A 25,721-nucleotide genomic window follows, 5' to 3' on the forward strand; every position below is an offset into this window, starting at 1 on the left:
TATGGACATGGAAAAAGAAAGCTTTTGCAGTAAGAAGTGTTCTTGAAGCACCATGCAGTAAGAGGCCAAGCACTTGAGCTGAGCCATGTGCTACTGTGGAGACATCAATTCAACAATCACCGATGAAATCAACATTCAAACATTCTGTAGAGTTAGGCATTCCAAGATTGACAATGCGATACCATATGTGGAAGGACTTGAAAGTTAAATACTTTTCTATATCCACAGTTAAAGAGTTGAGTGACAATGATCTTGATTGATGTGTTCATGTAGGTCAGTTATTGCTTGAATATTTTCCGAGAGCATATGATAAAAAGAATGTCATGTTCTCAGATGAGTATGCGATTTTTTGAAGCTCTTGTAACTGAAATGTTTTTTTTCTGGACAAAAGATAATCCTCACTTTTTTGAGGAAATCGAACATCATCTGCCTCATGTGATTTGGGCTGGGATGACAGCTGAACATCTCCTTGGTCCTTATTTTCTCGATGGTGCAATTAATCAACACATTTTTCTGATAATGATCAATGAGTAGTTGCTTACAGAATTAATGGCATAAGGGATCGCTGACATCATTATGTCTCAGCGAGACATTGCTCCAGCGCATTTTGCTTTGAATTTTCGCAGACACCTCAATGAGATTTTTCTGTATCGCTGGGTTGGATGTGGATCAGAAGAGTTACTGGCTCCATTGCCTTGGCCTGCATGAAGCCCTGACCTCACCACAACTGAAAATTCACTCTGGGGTTTTGTAAAAGAAGAGATCTGAAAATGCAGATATGTCAACATCTAACAGCTCCAAGATTCTGTTTGATCAGAATTTGAAATTGTCACCCCTGATATGCTGTTGCGTATTAACAACTGGATGTGGAGGCGCATACAGCTGTGCTTTGAATATGGTGGAACCCACACAGATATTTTAGATCTATAGAAGGTAGCTGCACCTATAATAATAATAAATTCATAACTAGTCGTAAAGGGACTTTCTGCTCACCCCGTTCTTAGAATGGAAGAAGTAAGACAACATAACTGATAGCTCTACAGTGAAGTAAAAAAAAATTTTTTGAAAGAAATCTTAGATCTTTTTAAACAGATCTCATAAGTTAGCTAGTTTTTTGGAATTTTGTATTTAATCGAGTTTGATTTAAAGCAGTTTTGATTTTATTTGATATTTACTATTATCCTTCTACCTGTATGTTTATATATTTCAACAAAAAAGAGTAGTTCGAAGTTGTATTTTGTTTTAGGGTTAGAAAAATAAAAAAGGTAATGAAAACTATTTTATGTCAGAATGTATGAAAACGTAGTTTGATGGTATTAAATAATCTTATGTAATTCAAAGATCAGTGAAAATGTTGTGGTTCTAATTGTTTCTCACTAAATGGTTTGAATATTTTTTGTTGATACAAAGTAAAAAAAAAATTAAAACAATTTTTTTTTCATTTTTGTTTGTTAATCAAGAAGTAGATTTTGTTAAATAATTACTGCTAATAACTGGAATCATTACTTTCATGCAAGCTGATCCTTTTGTTTGTATACATTATTATAAGAGTGTTTATCTGTAACATATGAATCTTTCCCAGAAGTCCAGTATATGAAATTAGTGCACAGTTATTATGAATGGAACGTTAACTTTCCTCAATACAAGCACATTACCGAAATCAATGGTGAAATAGTATGTGTCGTCCTTTTATGCTGCATGTCTTGGCTTCGAATATTGGTAAACTTAGTAGTTTTCAAGCCTCATACTTGCATAGTGAGTTATTCATTTATTAAAAAAAATTCAAAGGAATATTTTACTTTTCTTTAAATCTTCTGTTCATAGTGGATGTTCAGTGAAGTATATTTACTGAGATATAATTTTAATTTTGCTTACATAGAGAATATATTAGGCCATTTCTGTGAATCATTTTTTTAAAGAAAATTACTGTTGCTTTAATGTGTGTATGGTTCCCTATGCCAATTTTGGGCACATTCATTGTAAATAAAATACAGTCATGACGTCAGCAATTTATGTTATGTTCTAATTGGTTTATTCTTTTAACTTTTGTCATCAGCTTTTTTTTAAATTTTTTATGCTGCCTCTTTTTTGGCACTTATATTGTAATTATAGACAGATAGTTGTGAACATGAGCAGACTTACCAAATAAAAAACATCTCCCACGTACCTTGAAGTAAACTTGACCTTAATTTTCTTTAAGGATGTGATGAAATTTCATCCGGTAGTGTCTAATTTTTTTTTAGTCTACAGTAACTGGTCCATTTATAACATTCTTCAGCATTTTTACCTTATTCCATACCATTCAATTTTCAGGATGCTAGTCCCTGGAGATTCTAGATGAGATCAATAGATGCAGCATATTGCTGTATTCAATTCCTTTTATTTTGTATTGAATTCTGTTTGTATAATTTTACTAATTCCTTCTGTTTTCAGAAAAATCTTTTGACTTCTTATCAACTGTGTTTTTGATTATATATGCTAGGTCTGTTTTCACTTATCTGTAACATTCCTCACTGTAACTGGATAAAGTTGGTTTATCTAATGAAAAAATTAGGTAGTAAAACATTATGGGAGTGCTAGTTGAGGTTTAGTAAGGGTTAATCTTGAAAAAGTGAATTAGTTTGGTTTATGGCAATTTGTCAGCTGCTGTCTGTGCTTCATCTGTGACCCCTGCTTGGCAGTTTCTAGCAGTTAGTGAGGCAGCTATTCTTTTATTGGGGGCTCACTTGAGTGGCAATTTCCTATCTGGGTGCTGTTTCCTATCTATGATATGATATCTAATGAAATATTCAGTTTTTGACTGTGTTCTTAAAGCCTTCTACTTTTGTTTTTCTGATTATAGTCAGTTATTGGTGTTTGTGTATATGAAATGTTAAGGAACACAGTAACCAGTTAGCTTATCAAAAGTCTAAATTATCATTTGATATGTTGTGTTCATGAATTGTAGATTCTACTTTTAAGAGAAAGCAGGTAGTAGTTTGACAATGCGAGATAGTGAAAGTGATGTTAAGAGAACATTCTTCCCAAACATGCGTGTGAAAATTTTTATATTTGTCCTCAAATTGGTATAAACATTGGTACTTAACCCTCATTATTAGAAAGATCAATATTGTATGTTCTTGGGCCCCTGCGCAACTTGTGCTGATTAGGACTTGTCAAAAATCAGCATATAGTGAGCTGTAGATTAGAATTGGTATTATGTATGTTACATAATAATTCTTGAATATTTTCTATTTACACACTTCACTAGCAATTGCTTATTCTATAATAAACTTCTTAGACTGGTAGTCCTCCTGCAATCTTCACTGTACTAGTAATTTCCTGACACTCTCCTTCATTAAATATTTCACACACTAATTATCTAAAAATTTCCAGTATTCTCTATTTGTAAGCTTCTGTTTGGATACAAACTTCTCCCATTTCATTCAGTCCCTGTTACTTCCATTATTTTACTCTATATTTATTTTTACCCAAATGTAAGATGATTTTGGATAATAAAATTTTCCTCCAAAATAACGGTGTTGTAGGCAAATAATCATGCTCTTCCTTCTTAGCTTTGTATTCCTTTTCACAGCTTTATGAATAACAAAGGTGAGGGTGCTTTAAGTTGCCTTCGACCAGTTTCCACTTCAAAGGTTTCAATCTTTCTCACTGAAGTTTTTGGGCATATCAGTTTTTGTACATCTTTTATCAGTTCTGTCATTTCTAGGGGCACTCCTTTTTTCCCTACTGCAAACACTATTATGTGCTTTCTTACATTTATAAAGACTGTTAACTAAAAAATTAAATTTGTCTGGTTGTTTCCATATTCCCAACTCTTCCCAATTACCTGCTATCTGTCAAATATGAGATCAGTGTTGAACTTTCCCATTTGAACCTGCAGTGTTCTTTCTCCATCTGATGTTCAGCTTTTTTTATTCTTTTTTTGATTACTTATTCAGAAATTTTCACTGTATCAGGTGTCAGGGTAACTCTATAGTTAGCACAATTTTTCTTTTTTTTGCATTATGCATACCTTGGTTTCTGTACATTTACTGCTGGCTGTTAGCAACACCTATCTTTTCTTATTCTTCTTAATTGCCTCTTTCTTGTGTACCTTGCCGCCGTATGTCCGAATCGCTGACACCCAAAGCAACGCAAGGATGTTGGGATAAAAGGACGCACATCCAACCTGCGAAAACCGGCCTTAATCTTCTCAGGACCCTTTGGTTTGTTGAAAGTAAGTGCATGTGATGTGGAGGGCTGAACTTCCCCATTCCGATGCATATTTAAGCGACGGCACGCAACAACACCTTGATTATGTAGTTCATCAACAGTCTTCTCTTCGCTGCAGTTTAACAAATCCCTGCACACGACAACGCCTTTTGAGGTATTCAAAGTACGATGAGGAGATACCTCAATGTCCATGACTCCGATTTTCTTTGCTTTTAATAATCGTAATGATTGGACATCATTAACCGTTTCTACAAAAAGTCCTACTGCAGTTTTCCGTGTTTCTTTTACCGGTCCTCCAGCAGCTTCCGTGATGCCACGAGCTATCACCACAGGACTTGTATTTGAAAAATCACCGTCTTTCCTCTTGATAACCAAATATTTTGGTACTGAACCAATATTCTTTGGTCTAAACTTATATGTTTCCTTTTGTTTCTGTTCCAATTCTACGATCTCTTCCTTATTGCTGAATTCAACACTATTTCTTCGTTTCGGTTGTAAAGCCAAAGGCTCTTCGGAACGAGGGTTTTTTCGTGGACCATCTGCCACGTTAGTTGTGATGGTAATTTGTCCATAAACCTAAATTGTGCCAGTCATGATGTTACAAGGTGCGAGTGAGAGACGGTTAGGCATGCCTCGGATCATTGATCCTGCTTGGGTTCTCCCAGTCAGCTGCCTCCCACAAATTTATCCCGGGCCGGGAACCCAGGTAATACATGACCCACGATACCGACATCCCAGAGCTCGCACGTAGCAGTAAGGACACCGATACCCTTACCCATGAGACAATCCCTGCCAAAGGCCGAAGTGACTGACTTACGCTGGACGGCGCAAGACATGGGCAGAGCAAGCTCACAGCAGCCCACCCTCAACCTGGCTCCACAAACGTAAAGAGGGATGGGCACTCCCCGTCCTCACGCCACCCAGCGTCGGCAAACAGATCACGGTCATGCCTCTCACCGCCGCTGCAAGCAGCGAAACCGAGAAGCACAACCGCAACCAGCTCCGATAGCTAGGGACCGCCAACCCCGTACTCCAAAAGGAGTTCCTGAGCAAGACCATTACCCCGTTGGCCGACATAAGTAGAGGTACCGAAGAACCACGTCGTTGCTCACGTCTGACACAAGCAGACACGTGACACTTAACATCGCCAGGTCTGACGGGAATTTCCTCGGGCTCAGGTGCGCCAGCAGCCGCTCGAGCTGCTTCATCCGCAGCCTCGTTTCCAGTAATACCGGAGTGTCCCGTGATCCACATCAGTGTGCTCTGTTGTCCCTTCTTGCTTAGCACCCGGAGCAGTGCAAGTGTCACTTTCACCAAGGGGTCCGTCGAGCACGCATCCTGCAGTGCTTAAATACCACTCATTGAGTCGCTTTGCAGATCAAAATGGACGGTACATGATAGTGCTCACAATACCTCAGAGCTTGCCAAATGGCATACAACTCCGCTGTTTAAACAGATGCAACAGCCGCAAAGACCACGAATGACTAACGCCCGCACAATGGAAGGCATTGCCAACGCCGTTCGCCGTCTTAGAGCCATCCGTGTCTAAAACTAGCTCCTGGTCGTGTTCGCTCACAAGCTCCCGAAAACGTTGAATTATTTCCTAAGAATTACAGTGCTTAAAAGGTGTTAGATTCATTCGAAAAAAGGCTGATGAAAGCAGCCACGGTGGTGATTCACACATCGTTGATTCAACAACTCTTGGAAGCACAATGTCGTACTTGTCCATCAGTTCTCGAGCTATGATTCCGGCCTGCCTGGTGTACGACTGACACCGGTTGTAAGCTTCTTGGAAAGGATATCTTTTGAACGCTGGCCCATTTGCACGGTGCGGTGATGACGTGACGACCGCATAGCGCAGTAACAGGATGTCTCTTCGAAAACGTAGTGGAGGTAATCCTGAGTGGCATATAAGGCTATCGACAAGACTGGTGCGAAATGCTCCAGTCGCATATCGAATTCCAGCGTTTTGTAAGATTTCCAAGGCTTTTAGACAGTTCTTACGAGCCGAGGAATAAACAACATAGCTATAGTCGATTCTTGATTGTATCAATGAAGTATGCAGACGTATAAGAACTCGATTCCATCCCCAATTGATATTCGACATACATTTGATTATGTTTAATGTTCGTTTGCATTTAGCTGCTAATTGTCGTACATGAGGACGCCATGTAAGACCTTTATCGAAGATTAGTCCCAAAAACTTGACTTCTTCTTTATATGGAACTTCAACACCCTTTATTGTAAGTCGTGGACTAGGGTGTGCTCCTCTAAAGCGACAGAAATGTACGGCGCATGACTTTTCGGTTGAGAACCTGAAGCTAGACCTTTCAGCCGTATCAACAATATCATTGATCGGTCGTTGTAACTTGTACCGGATCATTGCAGTATTCGTGCCGGCATAGAAGATCGCCAGATCGTAGACGTACATTTACTAATTTCCACTGGTATTGCTTGTAGAACCCTATTGACAGCAATTATAAACAGGGTACCGATAAGAGGTGATCCCTGCGGAATTCCATTTTGTAATCGCCTACTTGTCAAATAGTGTAGCCAACGTGTACTTTTATAGTTCGCTGAGATAAATAGCTGGCGATAATCATGGGGACATTTCCACGTAGTCCCCATTTATACGTTTGTTTTGAAATTTCATACCTCCACGTCATATCAAATGTTTTTTCAAGGTCGTAAAATACGCCTACGAAGTGTTTCTTGTTAATAAAAGCATTCTGTATAGCGTTCTCAAGAATTATATTAGTCGTAGAATGACACTTTCTATATCCGGTTTGATACGGTGAAAGAAGTCGCTTCCTTTCTAAAACCATACTAAACGAGCATTTATCATTTTGTCAAGAGTTTGCCGATACACGATGTTAGAGATATCGGTCTGTAACTCTTAATTCCTAAAGGATTTCTTCCTTTTTTCAAAAGCGATACCATAACTGCTTCTTTCCACATTTGTGGATATGAGGCCGAGGTCCATATTCTATTAAGTGTAATATCCAAGCTTTATTATCATCGTTTAGATTTTTGACGAATACATGTAGAATATCATCATTTCCAGGTGAAGTATTACTGGAGTTTCGTAGAACACGATTGAATTCGACGAATGAAAACGGTACGATATAAAAAACCTCGTTTTCCGTTACAAAGTTTAGTAGTGCTTGCTCTCTTGTGATGCGAATGAAATCGATGTGATGATTTTCATTGCTACTCACAAGTTTCGAACTGATCGGCTAACAATTCAACTTGACGACACCGGCTTGTTTAAGCGCGTTTAATGAACGGCTATCGGACCGGCCAGCTATAGCTTTAACCTTCTTCCATACTTGCGTGGCAGGTGTTTGGCTATCGATGGAGGATACATATGCCTCCCAGGATGCTTTTTTCGTAGATAATATGGTGCGTCTGGCGTAGGCACGATGTTTTTTAAAAGATATTAAATTCTCCGTGGTAGGACGTTTCTTGAATAAATTGAATGCTTTCTTTTTCTCACTAATTGCTATATTTATTTCAACGCTTCACCACAGTACACTGGGTTTCGTCGAAGTTGCGGTGGTTTTAGGAATGTTTTCCTCCGTTGAAAATTACTACTGCGTTATCTTGTATGCTACATATAAACCGCTCCGTCTCGGAATGTAACTTTCCTTGCACAAGCCAGTTATTTGAAGCTGCTTTGTCGACTCCTTCCTGGTCTAGACGGTGCCTATATATCCCATGCAGCTCTTTCCTTCCCCGATCTAGAATTTTATCTGCATTGCTCTCTTTCTTATGTTCTACGCTGTGTTGTTGGCTAAGTTTAATGGCGTATAGTTTTGGTCTGCCGCTACGATGGCGTGTTAGAAGGGGTGTTGCTTGCTATGGAAGTAATCCCTTAAGTTTTCGTTTTGGCTGTAGCATAAATGTTTAATATCGAGTACTCCTCTTCCACCTTCCTTTCTCGGGAGCGTGAATTTTTCTTTTGACGAGTGGATGTGGTGGGACTTTTCTTGGTAGAATATTTTTCTAGTGAGTCTGTTCAACTCGTCTAACTGTTTTACTCTGCTTTATTATACTTAATGCATACGTGAGTACTGGTACTGCATATGTGTTCACTGCCTTCACTTTATTTCCCCCATTAAGTTCCGATTTTAAAATTAATTTTAATCTCTTTCCATACGATTTCTTAAGTTTTCCTTAATGGGTTTGTGCTCCAATTTTATCGTTTGATCGCATCCTAGATACTTGTACATGTCTTCTTCTTTCATTGCTTCTATGCTACCTTGGGTCTGCAGATCATAATTTTGTGTCTGGTGGAACTTTTCCTTCACAATGGCGTTTATCTTGCATTTACGTATTCCTAGCTCCAATTATTATTATTATTATCACTTTCTACATGGTCGCAGTAGTATAAATTTTGAAATTGGGTTAAGAGAACCAGCATATTCTTTAAGAACAGTTAACGTCTTTTTTCATCCGGCGGATAATTTTATTGCGCCTTACTCCAGATGTCTTAAAATTGCCAATCGCTTTGTATACGCGCTGGATTTCTTCGTAGGGGAGAAGAGTTTCAGCAAGATGGTAAAGGCCGTGATCTGATTTTCTTGCCGCAAGTTCGTTTCTTGAATTATTTTTTATTTTTATTTTTTTGTGAATTGTGACTTCAAATTCTCATTATTACTTCCATTTTTGTGGATTTATAATTATTATTAGTATTGTATTCCGAGTTTTATATATTATAAATTTTGTGTTTTTAATTTATGTGTACTGTTGACTTATAACTATTGTAATAGACTTGTCTTGTCAAAAAGAATCATCTGAAACACTGACTCGTCGTAAGACTAAAACCCAGAAGAACACAAAATGGCAAGGGTGTAAATTGTCCTTGCCATTTAAAAACAAGAAACCATTTCTTTCGAAACGTTGTCAAAAATTCAAATTTTACATCTAATAAAAAACATCCATTATAATCATCATTCCAAAGTATGTTAAAACATCGATGTATAATTATATGTAAATTATGGTAAGAGTGTAAAGGGCTCTTGTCACTTAATATCTCACATGCCCCGGATCATTGATCCTGCCTGAGTTCCCCCATTCAACCGCCTCCCACAAATTTAACCCGGGCCGGGGAATCATCCCAGGGCACGTAGCTCCACATCAATCCGGCTCCACAACGGAAAAGAGAAATGGGCACTCCCCTTCCGCACTCCACCCAGCGTCGGCAAACAGATCATGGTCATGCCTCCCACCACCGCTGCAAGCAGCGAAACCGAGAAGCACAACCGCAACCAGCTCGGATAGCTCGGGACCGCCAATGCCGTACTCCAAAAGGAGTTCTAGAACAAAACTATTTTCCCGTTGGCCGACATAAGTAGAGGTACCTATGTACCATGTCGTTGCCCGCCCCAGACGTGTGCATAGATGATTTTTTTTTTTTTTGAGTTTTAAGGGCATCGACTGCTATGGTCATTAGCCCCTTCCACAACAAAAAATAAATAGAAAAAAGGACTCTATATACTCCTAGTACGAAAAACTGTAGCGACATTGTCAAAATACAAAATATCTTTTCCTCCCCCGAAAAAAAGCAAAACTCAGGTGACATAGTGAGCGACTAGTCTTGTCAAAATAAAAGAGCATCTAAAAAAGACTTGTCAATAGTTAATGAAATCCCCAAAAAACACCACATAACAATGGTGTAAAGGTCCTTGTCATTTTAAAATATTATTAATAGTGGCATTATTCCGGCTTCGGACATTAGACTAGTCGCCGGACTTGTGCGGAATGCGGTTGTCGCGTATCATAATCCGCTTTTATGAATTACGTCGAACTTTCTTAAATGCAACTTCCTAACGGATGAATTCACAATACATCCGTAGTCAAGTTTCGATTGAACCAATTCATTTTACAGCCTCAATAGTATTTCTTTATCTGATTTCCAATTGATGTTCGATAAACGTTTAATAATGTTTAGGGCTTTTTTGCATCACTCAAGTCCTGTATATGTAATCCCCATGTAAGGGATTTATCCAATAACAGACCTAGAAATCTCACATTATCCTTATATTTTTATTGGAATGTTGGCGACGGTCAGAACAGGACTTTGGTGAGTGTTGGGGCACGTTACAAAAATAAAATTACTAATAGCTCGTTTTTGCCAAAAGAATATTGGACTTTATTTTTAACAGAATGAAAAACAAACTTTCAACCTTTTCTTTAAAGCATAACCTTAAAAAATTAAATTAAATTACGAAATAAACTTAACTTAATCCTGTACAGTATTTATACAAGGATATCAGCTGAATCAACATATCTGTTATAATATTAAATGACAAATACATAAATATACATTTTTCAATTAATTATTTTGAAAATCTTTTGTATTAAATACGAGTCTAAAAACAGTTCAAAGAACTAAATACATTGTTATTCAAACTACAAGATGGAATACAAAAGCAATAAATATTACTAGAACAAATCACAATATTAATTACAAAGAAGTCCAAAAACATAACTTCACTTCAGGAGTTATTTTCTTTAGATTAATTTAAGGAAAGTAATATGAATTCAGTTCATGAATAAATAAGAATTAATCTCTGCACTTAACAGATTAAATTAAATTAAATGATAGAATCACTATTTGAAAACATTTCAAGAAAAACGTAATTTACCCTCAGCAACTGACTTTTAATGAACAACCAGAATATTATTAATAATAGTTGTCATTAATAACATATAAAATATGTCACACATGAAAAATAATAACACAACCTTTATCTAAGCCACCTTTCATGACTACGCTTGATTGAAGAAATGGTTTTTTAAGCCAATCTTGAATTTCAAAATCATAATGTACAATTAAGTGGTGTATTTCGCTAATTTTACTAATAACACAACTGTTTAATAAATAATGAATAATTTTAATTTGCCTTAATCACACATTATTTTGTAAAAATGAACTCGTGAATTAAAGTACACATATATACATACAGTTTATCCTTGGCGTAATCTACAGTGATGTATCAGAAAATACAGAGGTAACACTTTGTTATAACCAGTTTGGAAAGATCCTGCTTCGATGAATTTGTGGCTGGTTTGTAATAACTGAACCGACGAATATGAATGCACAAAGGCGATGAATATGAATGCACATAGATGATGATCAGAAACTATGGCCAGAGAGAGACTATGGTCTGAGAGAGACGACGCACAACGAGAGACTGCTGAGACTGACGAAGAAGAGGTGAAAAGTGATGAAGAAGTAGAAGAGATCTGACTCTAGTGGCGAGCCGGCTTATATAGGGTAGGTGGAGCCGAGTGATGTCGATAGAAGCCGAGTCCATCCGAAAGGAGCTGTGTGAACGGTGAGGAGCCGCTAAATCGTCAGGCGCCGAGTGCATCCGAAAGGAGCCGAGTGAATGTAACATGTTTACGTTTAGTTTTTCTTCTTTATTTTATTTTTTTAAAGATTATACATATGATATAATACAGAATTAAATTTTAATAAATAATCAATACAAAAGTCATAAATAAAAATCAACTGAGTATATATGGAATGGAATGCATTAATTTCAGTGTATGGAAAAATTTCTTATTTATAATTAAAATATTCATTAGATCGAAATACTGTTAAATTTTAGATGTGAGCAAATCAAATACCAAACCAGTTGAATTAACTTAAAAACTGCTTTACGCAATGGCGTAAACAGTGAGGAACTCTCTTTTTACAGAGGTGTACACAGCACGTTTTTTCCGGTGAAAATCGGAATCCATTCCTCGCAATTTCATTAAGAGCGTTAATTGCTCGTTGTTATTTTTACTTCACCATGGCTGTCTTGTTTCTGGCATGCACAGTTGTCAAATCATCATCAGCATAGATACTTTTGCTGATTTCTACTGGAATAGCTAATATTAGTTTATTGATGGCGATCGTACACAAGGTACCGCTCTACAGCGAACCTTTTGGTATGCCATTTTCTAACCTTTTTGAAATGAATATTCATTGTTGACGCGCGTACCTGGAAAGTATGGTCATTCATGGAGTCGCTGAGTAAAACTGGCAGATTGCCACGAATACCCCATTCATATATCTGGAGGATTATTCCATGTCGCCAGGTCATATCGAATGCCTTCTGAAGATCAAAGAAGACTCCGACACAATGTTTCTTGTAATAAAGCTGTTTTATATAAACTTCTCTAAGTTGATCATTTTTTGATCACTAGTAGAGTTGTATTGCAGAAAACCTGCGTGATGTGAGGATATGAGGTTTTCTTTTTCTAAAATCCAAACGAGTCGATTATCTATCATTTTTTTTCAAATATTTTTCCCATAGCGCACGTCAAAGAAATAGGACGCTAACTATTGGGACCTGTCAAATTTTTATCTTTCTTTGGTATTGGAACAATATGTGCTTTTTTACATTGCTGCAGGTACATTCCATCTCGCCATATCTGATTATATAGTTGTACCAATCTACGTTTTGCAGTGGTATTCAGCTACCTGATCATGTTATAATAAATTTCATCCGGACCAGCTGCTGTGTTGCCTGCTTTCTCCATCGCTTTCACAAATTCTTCAATTTTAAATGGTACATTGTATGAATAATTTATTTCAGTTCTGAAATTTAGTAGACCATCATGTTCTGCTTTTTTCGTCGTAAAATCTTCATCGTAGTAGCCATTTTGCTGCTTTTTTGAAGCGATTGGCTAATAATTCTACAATTTCGTTTAGAGTATCTTTTATTTCATCTTCATATTGAAGGTTAGTTATGGCAGTAAAGTTTTTACGCCTACAAATCGCCTTCACTTTCTTCCAAACGTATTATGCAGTAGTATTTCTGTCAATGGATGACACTTATTGCTACCAGGATCGTTTTTTAGAGTATCATAAGCCTTTTTGCATACTCCCTGTATTCTTTAAAGGCAATTAGATTTTCTGCTGTGAGATGTTTTTTAAAGGCGTTATACGCTTTTTTCTTTCTTTTAATCGCTTCACTTATTTCATCGTTCCACCAAGGAACGAGTCGCTTCTTAAGTTTCCCAGATGTTTTGGGAATATATCTTGATGCCGAGTCAAGTATCGCATTAGTTATAGCGTCGACATCGGTTTCGATAACTTCAGTTGTTTCAGGGAGTATCGTCCTAGCTGTGAAGCTCGTCCAGTCTGCCTTATCAAACAACCATCTTTTGGAGATGGGATATGTTTTCCTTGTAACGTTAGTTACAATTTGCACCGGAAACTGATCGCTTCCATGTATATTCTCTAAAACATGAAAGGTGTACCTCGGTGCTATCGATCCACTTATAAGTGCTAGATCTACACAGGATGTCGATCCATCTCTGGCACTGAAAAAAGTCCCTGAACCATTATTTAAGAGAAAGAGATCAGATATCAGCAGGAACTTTTCCTGCTTATATCAGATCTTGTAAGCAACCCCGTCCTATTACAAAAAAAAATAGAAAAAAAAACCTTAAATGTTTCACACTTCAAGAGACTAGAACTGTCCATACTTTGTTTCTTATTAAATAGATCAAATGCTGAAATTTAATCACGGTGAATTTGGATTCTTTAACATATCACAGTTTTTTATTTATTTTTTTTTTTACCGCCTAGGCTTTCCCTTCGGCCATCCTTTCTTGCTCCTTTTTTTCCATTCTTCGGCCTCGGACATGGCATCTTCCTTCCTTTCTGATACCAATGATGTTCTACGGCTGACCTCAGGCGATGACAGCTTAGATGGAGCAGTTAGCATCGTTGTTATTGAATTAAAACTTGATGCTATCGCTATTGGTTCATATTCAACGGCTGACGAACTCGATTCGATCTCTATAGATGTACTTGGGGCGGCTGAAATACACGCCTTCTCCGTAGCAGTCTTCTGGGCTTTTGGAGGTTCTATAAGTACATATTTTATATCGGCTGTGTCTGGTGCTTTCTCTATAATTACTTGCACCTCCATCGTACTAATCTCAGATTTTTCCTGTACTCTTGTCACACCCTCCATTGCGTTATGACTTGTCGACGGAAGGATTCTTTGGCTTTTCTAGATATATCGAGATGTTTATGTACTACATCGGTTGGTGGTGTCATGATCGCAGATTTTCCTGATTCTTTGCGATGCGAAGGTACGTTCCTTGTGTCAACGATGTCAGTCTGGGGGTGAGTCTTCATAAGTTTTAGTGGTTCTTTCTGTTGACTAGACTCAATCGTAGTATCAATGATTCTCTCTATCGTTGTAGTAAGACGTGGTGCGATCGTAGTAAGCAACTGCAACACGTTAACTTTAGATGATGAAGGGGCAGCAGCTGCTTCTGCATATGTAGTTGTCGGTCGAGGTGTTCTGAGATTGACAATTTTCTTCGCTTCAGGATAGCTTACCTTTATAAGCGTTTTAACCTCCTGAATGACCGTTTCCAATTTATACACTGGGCAATTCCTCGATCGTTAGTTGTGGTGCCCTTTGCAGTTAATGCAGACTGGAGGGTCTTTACATGGATCATGTTCATGTGTTTCATTACACACACGCAGATTTCTAGCGCTTCACATCTGGCCGTAGTGTGGCCGAAACGTTGAGACTTAAAACATCGCATAGGCTACGGGATGAATGCTCGTACATCAAGCCGATGTATGCCAGATGGTACGTTTTCAGGAAGATTCGGTCTATTGAAGGTCAATACATGCGAGGCTGAAGGAAGAACCTCACCATCTTTTCTCATGGTTAGCCTACGGCATTGAATTACTCCCTGACTCGACATTTCCTCTACTATGTCTTCTTCTGTCAATTTAGAAGATCACGGCAAACAACAATTCCTCTCTAGTATGCAGTTGCGCACAGATACCGCGAATTCACTGATCTTCTTCAGTGACTGAACTTTTTGGCTCTGACTATCGTTTACGGTTTTGACGTACAAATCATTAAAAGTCTTTCGAATCTCTAGTAATTAAGAATGGGCTAACCTTTTGGAAGTTTCCATTCTCCTTAGTAATAATTAAATATCTTGGTTTGGGAACATTATTAGCAAACAAAGCTTATCTCAAGTTTCTACTGATTCTGTCAGCATCTTTCCTTATTTTCTCTCTCTCCCTATTCTGTTTCCGCTTCGCTTGTGGCGAATCCGCTGTTTCTAAACGAGGGTGTTTACGTGCACCCTCTGCCATGTTAATTTGTTCAAGGTGTTCCATAAAGTATTATCCCTTTTGTAGCAAAGCTAGCCGCCAGGGTACACCTCCCACTCCTGGGCTACTAACCTTGGAGGTTCGATCCGTTACTCCGGTGGAACCGGCATTTGTCCTGGCAGAGAGCAGATGCACAATCTCTGCACTGACATCACTCACCGAAGCTTTCAGAGCTCCCATCCACCGAAATACATGGGCACCTTCGCTACATGCTTGCCATCGCAGAGCTCATGTAGACAACGGAGGGTCTCCGTTACACCTGCAATAACATTAACCCTGGCCGCCACATCACCAACTCTAAATGTGGTATAAGTACATTTCCAAATCATATTATTGTTCATGATCTGCAGGTGGCCAAAAAAATCCAATCCATCTTGGTCACCTGAAGGTGGAGACAGTTCAAACAAAAGAACACATTCCGAGGAAAATACTCGGAGCCCAGTTAGCCAGCTATATGTATTGTACATGTGTACAGCTGTTGCTGCCCAGGACGTGGAACGCAGGTGTTGAATGGAGGTGTGTCGTCGTCGTCATCGACGACTCTATTATATTGTCTCTATTTGCATTTATGGATAAATTTTTCTTCTATACATTTTTAGTTAAACATTTCAATCTTTCAAAATCTATTTTCTGCTTTCAAATGCCTTCTCATCCGAACCATTTGATGTTATTTCGCCTAGGTATTTTAAGTTTATCTGTGTACCTAATTTTCAAAATTTGATTTCTGTACATTTCCTGTTTTGTTTTTAGAATTTATCAATATTTCTGTTTTAGAAACAAATATCTGTAAACCCGCATTTTCAGACATTATTTTCTATTTCTCAACTTGAGAAATTGCCTCTTTTTCTGAATTCGCCAGTAAAGCCAGTCATCTGCAAATGCTAAACAATTTACTCTTTTTTTTTCCTTTTCCTGCCCTGATTCCAAAAGCAGTTTTGTTATCATTCCAAAATGTCTTCATTATTTTATCTCATACTTGGTTAAAGAGTATAGAGGAAAGACCATCACCCTGTCTCAGACCTGTTTTAATTTCAAAAGGATCACTGATTTTGCCTAAAAATGTTATTCTTGAGAATGTGTTTGTTAAAGTTAAGTTTTATTAATTTTATAGTTTTCTGATCGATTCCATATTCTTTCATTTTATCAATAAGAGTTTCCCTGTCTATAAAATCATAGGCTGTTTGAAAATCAACAAATGTTATGAACATTAGTTTGGATCTTAACATCTAGTTTTTAACGATTAATTTCATAATTAAAGTCTGTTCTGAACATGATCTACCCCTTCTGAAGCTTCCTTGAAATTCACCAAACTTTGGATCAATTTGAAACTCTAATCTGTTTAATAGAAGTTTAGAGAAAATGTTATATGTTACTGGTAAGAGGGAGATCCATCTGTAATTATTCACATCTTTAATTATGCAAGAAGTTATTTCCATGGTATAAATTTTCTTGTGGGTGGACAGTGCCCAACATTATACTACTAAGGTTGTTATCCCTAGAAGGTTTTATTTTGGTTCACTTAATCCTACCTTTTATTGGATTAAGCTATCCAGCTGCACAATCTTTTTTGTTTTATATTTTTATATTTTATTTTTATGATTTTTCTTTTATTTTATGTTCTTGCTGTACTTTTTCTGTGCATATTTTTTTCATTCTTATACTGGCTGATCATTCATCATAATATGCTTGAATATATAATTCTAAAACTTAAACAGTATAATGATAAGAATGTACTTGTACTTCTCAGTTTTAATTTACTATTTGAGGGCGGTTTGTAAAGTCACTAACTTCTCAGAAGGTGGTCCTCCAATTGCTATTTTCTCTCCATCATTTATAAGTCTTATTATATCTAGGCTTGCATACAAAGTTGCGAGTCATTCTAATAAGTAGATATTTGTCAACACTTGAAAGCTGATGTGTCAAGAAAATGTGGAAAACATGGAAAAACACAAATTTGTGGGAAAACAATAAAGGAAACATTACAAAAGCTTCAAAAGTATTAAGAAAAGTGTGCTTCTTTGCATGGAATGGTTCAAAAGTGTTTTACTGAATTTTGCTATGGTTGTGCAAGTACAACTGATGCTAAGTGTTTGGGACATCCAGATGAGAAGACTACTCAAAAAATGGTCTATAAAATCCATGATATGATACTGGAAGTTCACTGAACAAAGGTATGTGGGATTAGTGAGATCATAAACATTTCAACTGAACTGTACGCCGAACTTTACATGCGCAATTGGGTATGTGGAAGCTATCGGCCAGATGGGTGCCGCAATTGCTGACACCTGATTAAAAGTGGTACTGTGTGATGATCTTAAAGCAATGTTTGACCATTTACCAGCACAATCCAAATGAATTTTTGTGACATTATGATGAAGTGTGGATTCATTATTATACACCTGAAACAAAACAGCAGTCAAAAATGTGGACTGGGCAAAACAAACATGCTCTGAAAAAGGCAAAGACGGTTCCATCAGCTGGTAAGGTCATGGCCACAGTTTTCTGGGATGCACATGGTATAATACTGATTGATTATCTACAGAAAGGAAAAACAATCACGGGATGGTATTATGCCTCATTATCACAGAGATTCAATGTGGTAATGAAGAAAAAGCAGCCTCATTTAGCAAGAAAAAAGTGCTCTCACCACAACAACGTGCCAGCTCACTCATCTGTGATTTCACTTGCTGTATTAGTTAAATTGCATTATGAATTACGTCTTCATACATCCTGTTTTCCAAATTTAGCCCCTTCTGACATATTTCTGTTTCCAAACTTAAAGAAGTGGCTTGTTGGAAAGAAATTTTCATTGAATGAACAAGTTTTTGCTAAAATGGAATATTTTGGAGAATTTGAAAAATTTTTTGTTTGGAAGGCTTAAAAAAGTTAGAATATTAGTGCAATAAGTGTGTTGAACTAAAAGGAGAATATGTTGAAAAATAAGTTGAATTTTTGTAAAAAAAGTTTCTTTATTTTAAAGTCACTGACTTATCAAACTACACTTGTATACAGCTCCTTTAGTATGTCCCTTAACAAATCCAAATTTTAGGAGGTATAAACTCTGATACTGATTTTATTCTACTTTTGTTATGTAGTGTTAATTTATATCCAGAATTAATTTAATATTAAAAATGTACTCCTTTTTCGTACTAGTGTAAAGTAGATTTTGAAGTGGCAGTGTTCCTAAAAATAAAACTTAGTATTTAATTAATAGTTTCAGAAATTTGAATCTTTAGTTTAAATGTTTTTTTATTTACCCGTGCTAATAAATATTATAAAACTAATGATCTTTTTCACTAGGTGTCATTTGCAAGGCCTAGCAGTGAAGCGATAAAAGGTGCCAACTTATATGTTAGCGGACTGCCAAAGAACATGGCCCAGCAAGATCTGGAAAATTTGTTCAGCCCCTATGGACGTATCATCACCTCGCGAATTCTCTGTGATAACATAACAGGTTTGTACATGACAATGTGATCAAAAATTTATTCTTATTTTTTTTCACCCATTTTTTAAAATTTCATTTTATTTTTCTGCAGTATGTAATAATATAGTACTCAGAGAAGAAACTTAAGCATTGTTAAAGAATATTTAAAAAACAGTTTTTATTGATTAATTTTACTTTATACAACCAAAATTAAAATACTTGAGCTAGTGGATTACAATATTCTCTGTGGCATGGAATAGAAGACATATCTCCTTACTTTTTAGTGAAAATTTGATTACCATATGTGATGAGTAACATGTAAAGTGCTGGCATAAAATGAAAGATTTATTGTTATTTACCATAGACTAAGAGTAATTGCCAGTAAAAATTTAGAAGTATTACTATTATACAGCATTACTACTATACTGAATTAAGTCCTCCAGTTGGTTAAAACAATTGTTTAATATTAAGTGGTGTGAATTACAATGCATAATATCCCTCACTAGATACCAACAGTATGTGTTGCGGTGATAATGAGTTTTTTAAATTTTGTGTTTGATACCTTTTTAAATTTTCAAAAATAAAAAAATTGATTACAAGGCAGTTATCTATATTAAGGCTACCATTTTATTAGGTGCATTTGGAAAATTACTGTTTGCAAATGTCATCATTTACTGTTTTTTTTTTTTTATGGTCTACAGTCAGTTGCATTGCTTGCTTGCAACCTATGCATTTCCATCTCAATTAACAAACTGCTGACACCATTACTACGATAAAAAATCATTTATAACATCACATCCTGGGCTTTTAAAATGTGTTTTTTGAAATGTTGAAATATAGATTGAGGAGCTCTCTGGCTGTGAAATATCTGTTATGTGTTTGAATATTAAATTTCAGCCTTGCAAAGCCAGCTGAATTTCACCAGTTATGTGAATTATGTCATAAAATTATCATTGTCGGTGGAATGGTGAGTGAAATGAGTCAGGCAGTGTAACTGAATGATGCCCTGCATATCAAGTGACTGTTTGTGATAAAAACGGTTTTAAGTATCTGTCTGACTGAAGACTTCATGAGAACAGGTGGTTTTTAGTTTTTCCTTCATGTTATTTTCTTTTCTTAAATTTCTAGAATTATTACTGCAAGATTATGTTATAAAATGGTAAGTGTCTTGAAGACATCAAAAGAACAGAGCAAAATTAGCTATTTTGACAGGTGGTTTTTTTCTACGATGAGGGATACAAAAATTGGTATGCTATTATTGCAGATTGCTGTGTAACTTTGGAAGTTAAATTTATGAAAAATATATTTTAAGATAACACTGAACAGATGATTTATTTTAAATAAATTAAAAAAAAAAATGTAGTAGTAATTATTTTTCAAATATGCCTTTTAATGTTATTATAGACAATTAACAGTTTTAAGGCAGTTCCTCTTTAACTAATTTAGTTTCATTTATTTATTTATCAGCTTATTTCGTACCCGTTATAGATTTGAAATTTAGTGAAACTTATTACCATTAGTAGTAGTGCCTACTGAAATATCTGTTTATGTAGGATAGCACTGACAAGAGATAAATGCATTTTCTACATACATACTTTCTTCTTTTAACTAAAAATATGGCAGGCATGTTATTGTAGAATCAAATTAAATATTTTGAATTCGTAATTCAGAGGGTGTTTGTGTGATAATTTGATGTGATACAGAAGTCAGGTTCTACTTGCATAACAATAAAAAAATATTGTTGATGAAAGAAAAATAAAGCTAAGTACAGATATGTTTAAAAACAAAGTTTATGCTTTTTGATAAAAATTGAATGAATGAAACTACCCAACATATAGAATACATAAAACCACTGTTCTACTAGTCCACTATAATAGACTACTATTTTAGTATACTACTACATTGCTGTAGCTGTATTTGAAAAATGTAAAAAATGAATATTTTGTTGTCTTATTTTTTTTAAAATCTTATTTATTCTTTAATTCATTTGGTGAGAATAATTTTAAATACTTTTATTAACAACTCTCTTATGTTATAACATTGTCTGAAGTCAGCTCAGAAGCGTTAAAAGGATTATGTTGTGTAAATTAATGTGTGCAATAAAAGAATATATATTAATTTTTTTTATTTATATAATTGATTCTATTGTAATTTTTACTACATTTAAAAATTATTTTCTTTATATTGTTTTATAAAGAAATTTTAGTGCATTTGGAATGTGGAATACAGAATTAGCTAGTGGAGTTACATCAGTTCATTAATATTTAATTTTTCTGAAAATTTTCATCATTTTAAATTCTGTCACCAGTTGTATCAAGTCTTTTTTTTTAGTTTTGAGATTCATAACTTTTTTGGTTCATCAACTCCTTCTATTTACTGTTGTATCAAATCATAAGTGAAACATTTAATGATAAATTGTTATTTCAATTTCTATCTTCTGAACATTAGGAAACTTATTTTGTTTTTTATCGTGTGTAATGTTAATATTCTTTATTTTTTGTTGATGTCCATTCTTTAAAATCTTTTTCATATTTCTTTAAAAGATATTCAGAAATTTAAAAAAAATGCATGAACTTTCACACCTGAACTTTATATTTATTGTATTCCTGGTTCTACGAGTACATTTCTGAAGCGAGTTTGTTGTAGTTTATTCTATTGTAAACAAAGACATGATATTCTTTAAATATTTTTTTTTTTTAATGTTTTAAATTATAATATATAACTATTTTAATCAGTATTTTTTTGCTACAAAATTTAATTATGTTGAATGAAATTTATTCATTTTTTTTTATGTTTAAAAAATTCATAGTTGCTATTGGCGAAAATTGCTATTCACAGCAAAACCTTGAAATTTGATCTGGACCGCATATTATTTTTAGGAACATTTTCTTATAGTTCTCTTATGTCTGAGAGTGTATAAGAGCAGGTTCTGGCATTTAATCTTTCCAACTGAATGAATTTCATCGAGTTTTACGATAACTTTTTTATTGAACTATAGTGTATGTATATTTGAAGTACTGTTATTTAATGGTAAACCAGTAAAACAAAGAAATATTATATATTTACGCTTGTTTATCTAATAATGCCTATTTTATTTTCACAATATCTTTCCGCTGTAAAGATTTGCTATAAATACATAGTAAAAATAATTTTGAAATAAAAAATGTTTCTTGACTTAATTTTCACGAGTGCAAAATACTTATGTTCAGCTTAAAAAAAGAAGTATACAAAATAAAGATAGGTTACAACATATTTTTGATTAGTAACGTTCCCAAAGTTGGTCTGTTGTAGGGTAAAAATTGGAAATGCATTTTATGCAACATAAAAAAAACTTACAAACCCAATTAATTAACCAAATTGATTTGATTTTTTGAAGTAAAAATATGTAGAAAAAAATAGAAATCAAGGAATGAATTAAATTTCTTTTTGATTACCTTTAATGAACAAAATCATACAGTTGAGCAAAAGAGTGAGCAAAGATGCTGAATCGATGGATCTTTACGCTTGACAGTGTATTTAAAAAATGTAATTGAACATTTTTTTTACTTCATAGTGAATTTGAAAAAAGATGTTCTTTGTTGTGCTCTAGTTGTAGTAAAGTATTATTTTTATTGTTAGCAATTATTAGATTCACTTACCTAAAAGAAAAATCAATTTGTGATTAGAATACATTAAAAAAAAAAATATATATATATATATATATCTATATATAATCATTGTGGCTCAAGAAGAGATACATAGAGATACAGCTTTACAATATGAAAATTTATATTTTTATTGCATAATTTTTTTTTTACATTGTTAAAATAATATGGTATTCTTGCCTACGGTTTAATATTTAACTGCTTTTTAACATTAGTTTGTAATTTTACAGTGTTATTCATTATTTTGTTTTTGTAAAAAATTATATTTTAACCCATGCTTTTTTCACTGATGATAAACATTGATAATTAAATAACCTTTTCAAAGTTTCTTTGCTGAGAAGTGTCAATTTATTATAACAATTCATTATATTTGCTTAATTTTGTTATATAAAAATGGTCTCTGTTATTTTGTTAGAAGTAGGTTTATTCCATGTCTATTTCTTTAGCCATAACTTTTGACTGACTGATTGGAATTTGTTAAAACTGCAGGTTTCCAATGAATCTTTGAAGGATGTAGTTTCATTGTAATAGAATATTTGCTAAATCTTTATCCCTATTTCATTATTTCATTTTGTACCCTTGAAACCATTTCAAGGTATTTTTTCGCAAACATTTCTGTAGATATCTGCTTATCATCAAAAGTTATCTTATTTAATCAAAGGTAATTCAAACCGTTGCTTCAACAGTCAAATTTATCATGTACTCTGAACTCAATAGAACTTTAGTACCAATGGAAGATATGTTTTTTTTAATTTTTATACTACACTATTATGTTAGCAAAATAGTTCTGCCACTGCTAGAAATTTAGAATTTTAGTTTTGTTAGGGATCATATATAAGCATCTTCATACAGTTTACATTAGTCAAATTTATGTACAATTTTTTCAAAGACTGTTAAAAATCAAGCTTGAAATGTTAAAGACCCAAAATTTCATAAAAATTAAATTTTGACCTATTGAAGTTAATCTTTTTTTCAGAAAGGTAAAATTTTCTGTTTGTAGGCTTATAGTAAATGAGAAATTATATTTCAAGTAAAATATATAAGTTCATTTACCTGGAAACTTTACTTATCTTCTTTACTATTATAACTGTTGACGATTCTTTAAAGCATGCAACAAAGGAAGCTTGCACGATAGAAATTATTAGTGTCTGAAAAATTGAATTGCAATCGTAATTATCTGCAGAAACTAGAACATGGCAGAAATAGTCTGTGAGTGTCTTAAGTTTCCAGGGACTCTGAACATTATTAATAGATGACTGTCAAGGAAGTAACTTCTATTATATTCCCACATGCCTTCCCATATATCTTTTATATATATATATATATATATATATATATAATATAATTATATAATTTAATTAAATATAAATTAATTAATTATAATTTATTAATATAATTATATATTTAATTTTTTTTGTGAACAAGGCGTTCGTTCAAAATGAAATCAAAAAATGAGTTTATCTAAAACCAATGTAACATTAAGCATTTAATAGTGTACTGAGTAAGATATGCTGTATAGTACTAGGAGAGTGGTATCGAAAACCAAATTTAAGCTTAGAGGTGAAAAAAAAGTATATAAAAAAGAGTTTATATGTTACTGCTTAGAGACAGAGTGGAAGTGATGAGTGGCAGGAGTGAAGGAAAGACTACATCTTTGGTTGATACACTAACCTCCACTGCCATTTATTTCCTTTATTCCTGTCTAGAAAGATAGCAGCTGTTAATTCTAAACAAAAATTTTATGAAAAATTTTGTCATGTATATCGTTCCTCCTAATCACGAGGAACCATATTATAAAATTTCATAAAAATGAGTAGCAAGTTGCAGAGACAAACTGCCAAATGATTGAACTGAGACAGAACAAAAAATTATAGTATTAAAGTTAGAATGGTACTGACAGTTGAACTGATGAATTGCTCCACCTTACACAAATTAATAGCAACCTTAAAATCTGTAAGCACTGTTCTTTGTAATCAACATTGTGTCTAGATATTTATGTTATTATAAAAAATGTATAAGATAAATGTGTGATGTGTTACCACAGTGTTAATTACCTGTATAATTCTACATAATTTATCTATTAATATTATGTTTTTTAGTACATTTTAAGATTATCCTTGAGATTTTGTTCATTATTGTTAATTCTATTATAGTTTTCCGGATTTTTTATTTGTTTTATATAACTGTTTACTTACCTTTCTATTACTTATAATACATTAGCAGATAACTGTAATTATTTATCAGTTTTTTTAAAAATATGTTCTATGTTTCATAGTTCTTAGTTACCATCTAATCTCTGTTGTCAATGACATTTTTATTTTAATGATATAGGAGTTGCCAGGCCTTGAAATACAAGTGTAAAATCCAATAATTATTATTTTCTTTAAATCCTCTATTTCTGCTTGTAAAAATGTACTGGTTTTTTCGGAATTGTTTAATGTTTAGAATACTAAAGAGATGAAGTAAAATTGTTTGTACTTAGTCCTGTAGTAAATGAGAGACTCTTTTTTAAACAAAAATTAAATTATAAATTATTTAGGGTATTTATATATATATATATTTTAATTGGGTTACTGAAACTTCTTTGAGGTTCAATATTTTGATGAACTGACAATCTTACCGTTAATCTCTATCATTAGTCTATAAAATTAAAAAAGATTTTTTAGCCAGTAAAATATGTTACTACATATAAAATAAATTTTCATTTTTCAATTTTGAGGAGAAAGTAACATGCCGGTCACATTAAACAGCAGGAGCTTTACATGTCAGATCATTGATTTCTTCAAAGATTATTGTTAACATTATCGTTACGTATTCTCAAATTTTAATGTGGTAAATTTGCTGCTCAAATATTGTATTCACAAGCAACAGTTATGGTACGTGAGTGATAACATTCTTGATGTATTCTTTTTATTGAACATTTTAATTTATAATAGTGATTTTTTTTTAAGATTCTTTGCTTGCCGATTGCTGTTCAGGTTATCCTGTTCATTCAATGATTGTTTCTTTACTAGTGGATATAGATCAGCACTAATTGAATTTTTTTTCATTTGTTACCACAATTTATAATTTATAAGATATTTATTTAAATGTTTTTATTTCAATTATTGTGATAATATCAGAAATTAACTTCTTTTTCATAAAAACAGTTTACCTTTAATAGAAAAATGAGGTCAAGTAGTTTGGTTCTATGAGATAAGCTTGCATCAGATTCAGTGTATTGTCTTGCAGTAGTAAGTTATGTCAGTCTCCGGTAGTCGGTAAGGTTTTACTGACACAGCTA

General features: G+C 34.2%; 1 protein-coding gene across 12 annotated transcripts in view; it reads left to right on the forward strand.

The window, feature by feature from the left end:
• LOC142323135 (ELAV-like protein 3) overlaps positions 1–25,721 on the forward strand; it is a 257,843-nt gene that overhangs the window by 164,157 nt on the left and 67,965 nt on the right. For all 12 annotated transcript variants that reach the window (XM_075362385.1, XM_075362379.1, XM_075362382.1 and 9 more), the window contains one exon: positions 18,671–18,824. In XM_075362385.1, the coding sequence (XP_075218500.1) occupies positions 18,671–18,824 (154 nt within the window). The remainder of the gene's footprint in view (positions 1–18,670; positions 18,825–25,721) is intronic.

The sequence above is a fragment of the Lycorma delicatula genome, chromosome 4 (genome assembly GCF_047948215.1).
Source record: "Lycorma delicatula isolate Av1 chromosome 4, ASM4794821v1, whole genome shotgun sequence".
In the NCBI taxonomy this organism is placed as follows: domain Eukaryota; kingdom Metazoa; phylum Arthropoda; class Insecta; order Hemiptera; family Fulgoridae; genus Lycorma; species Lycorma delicatula.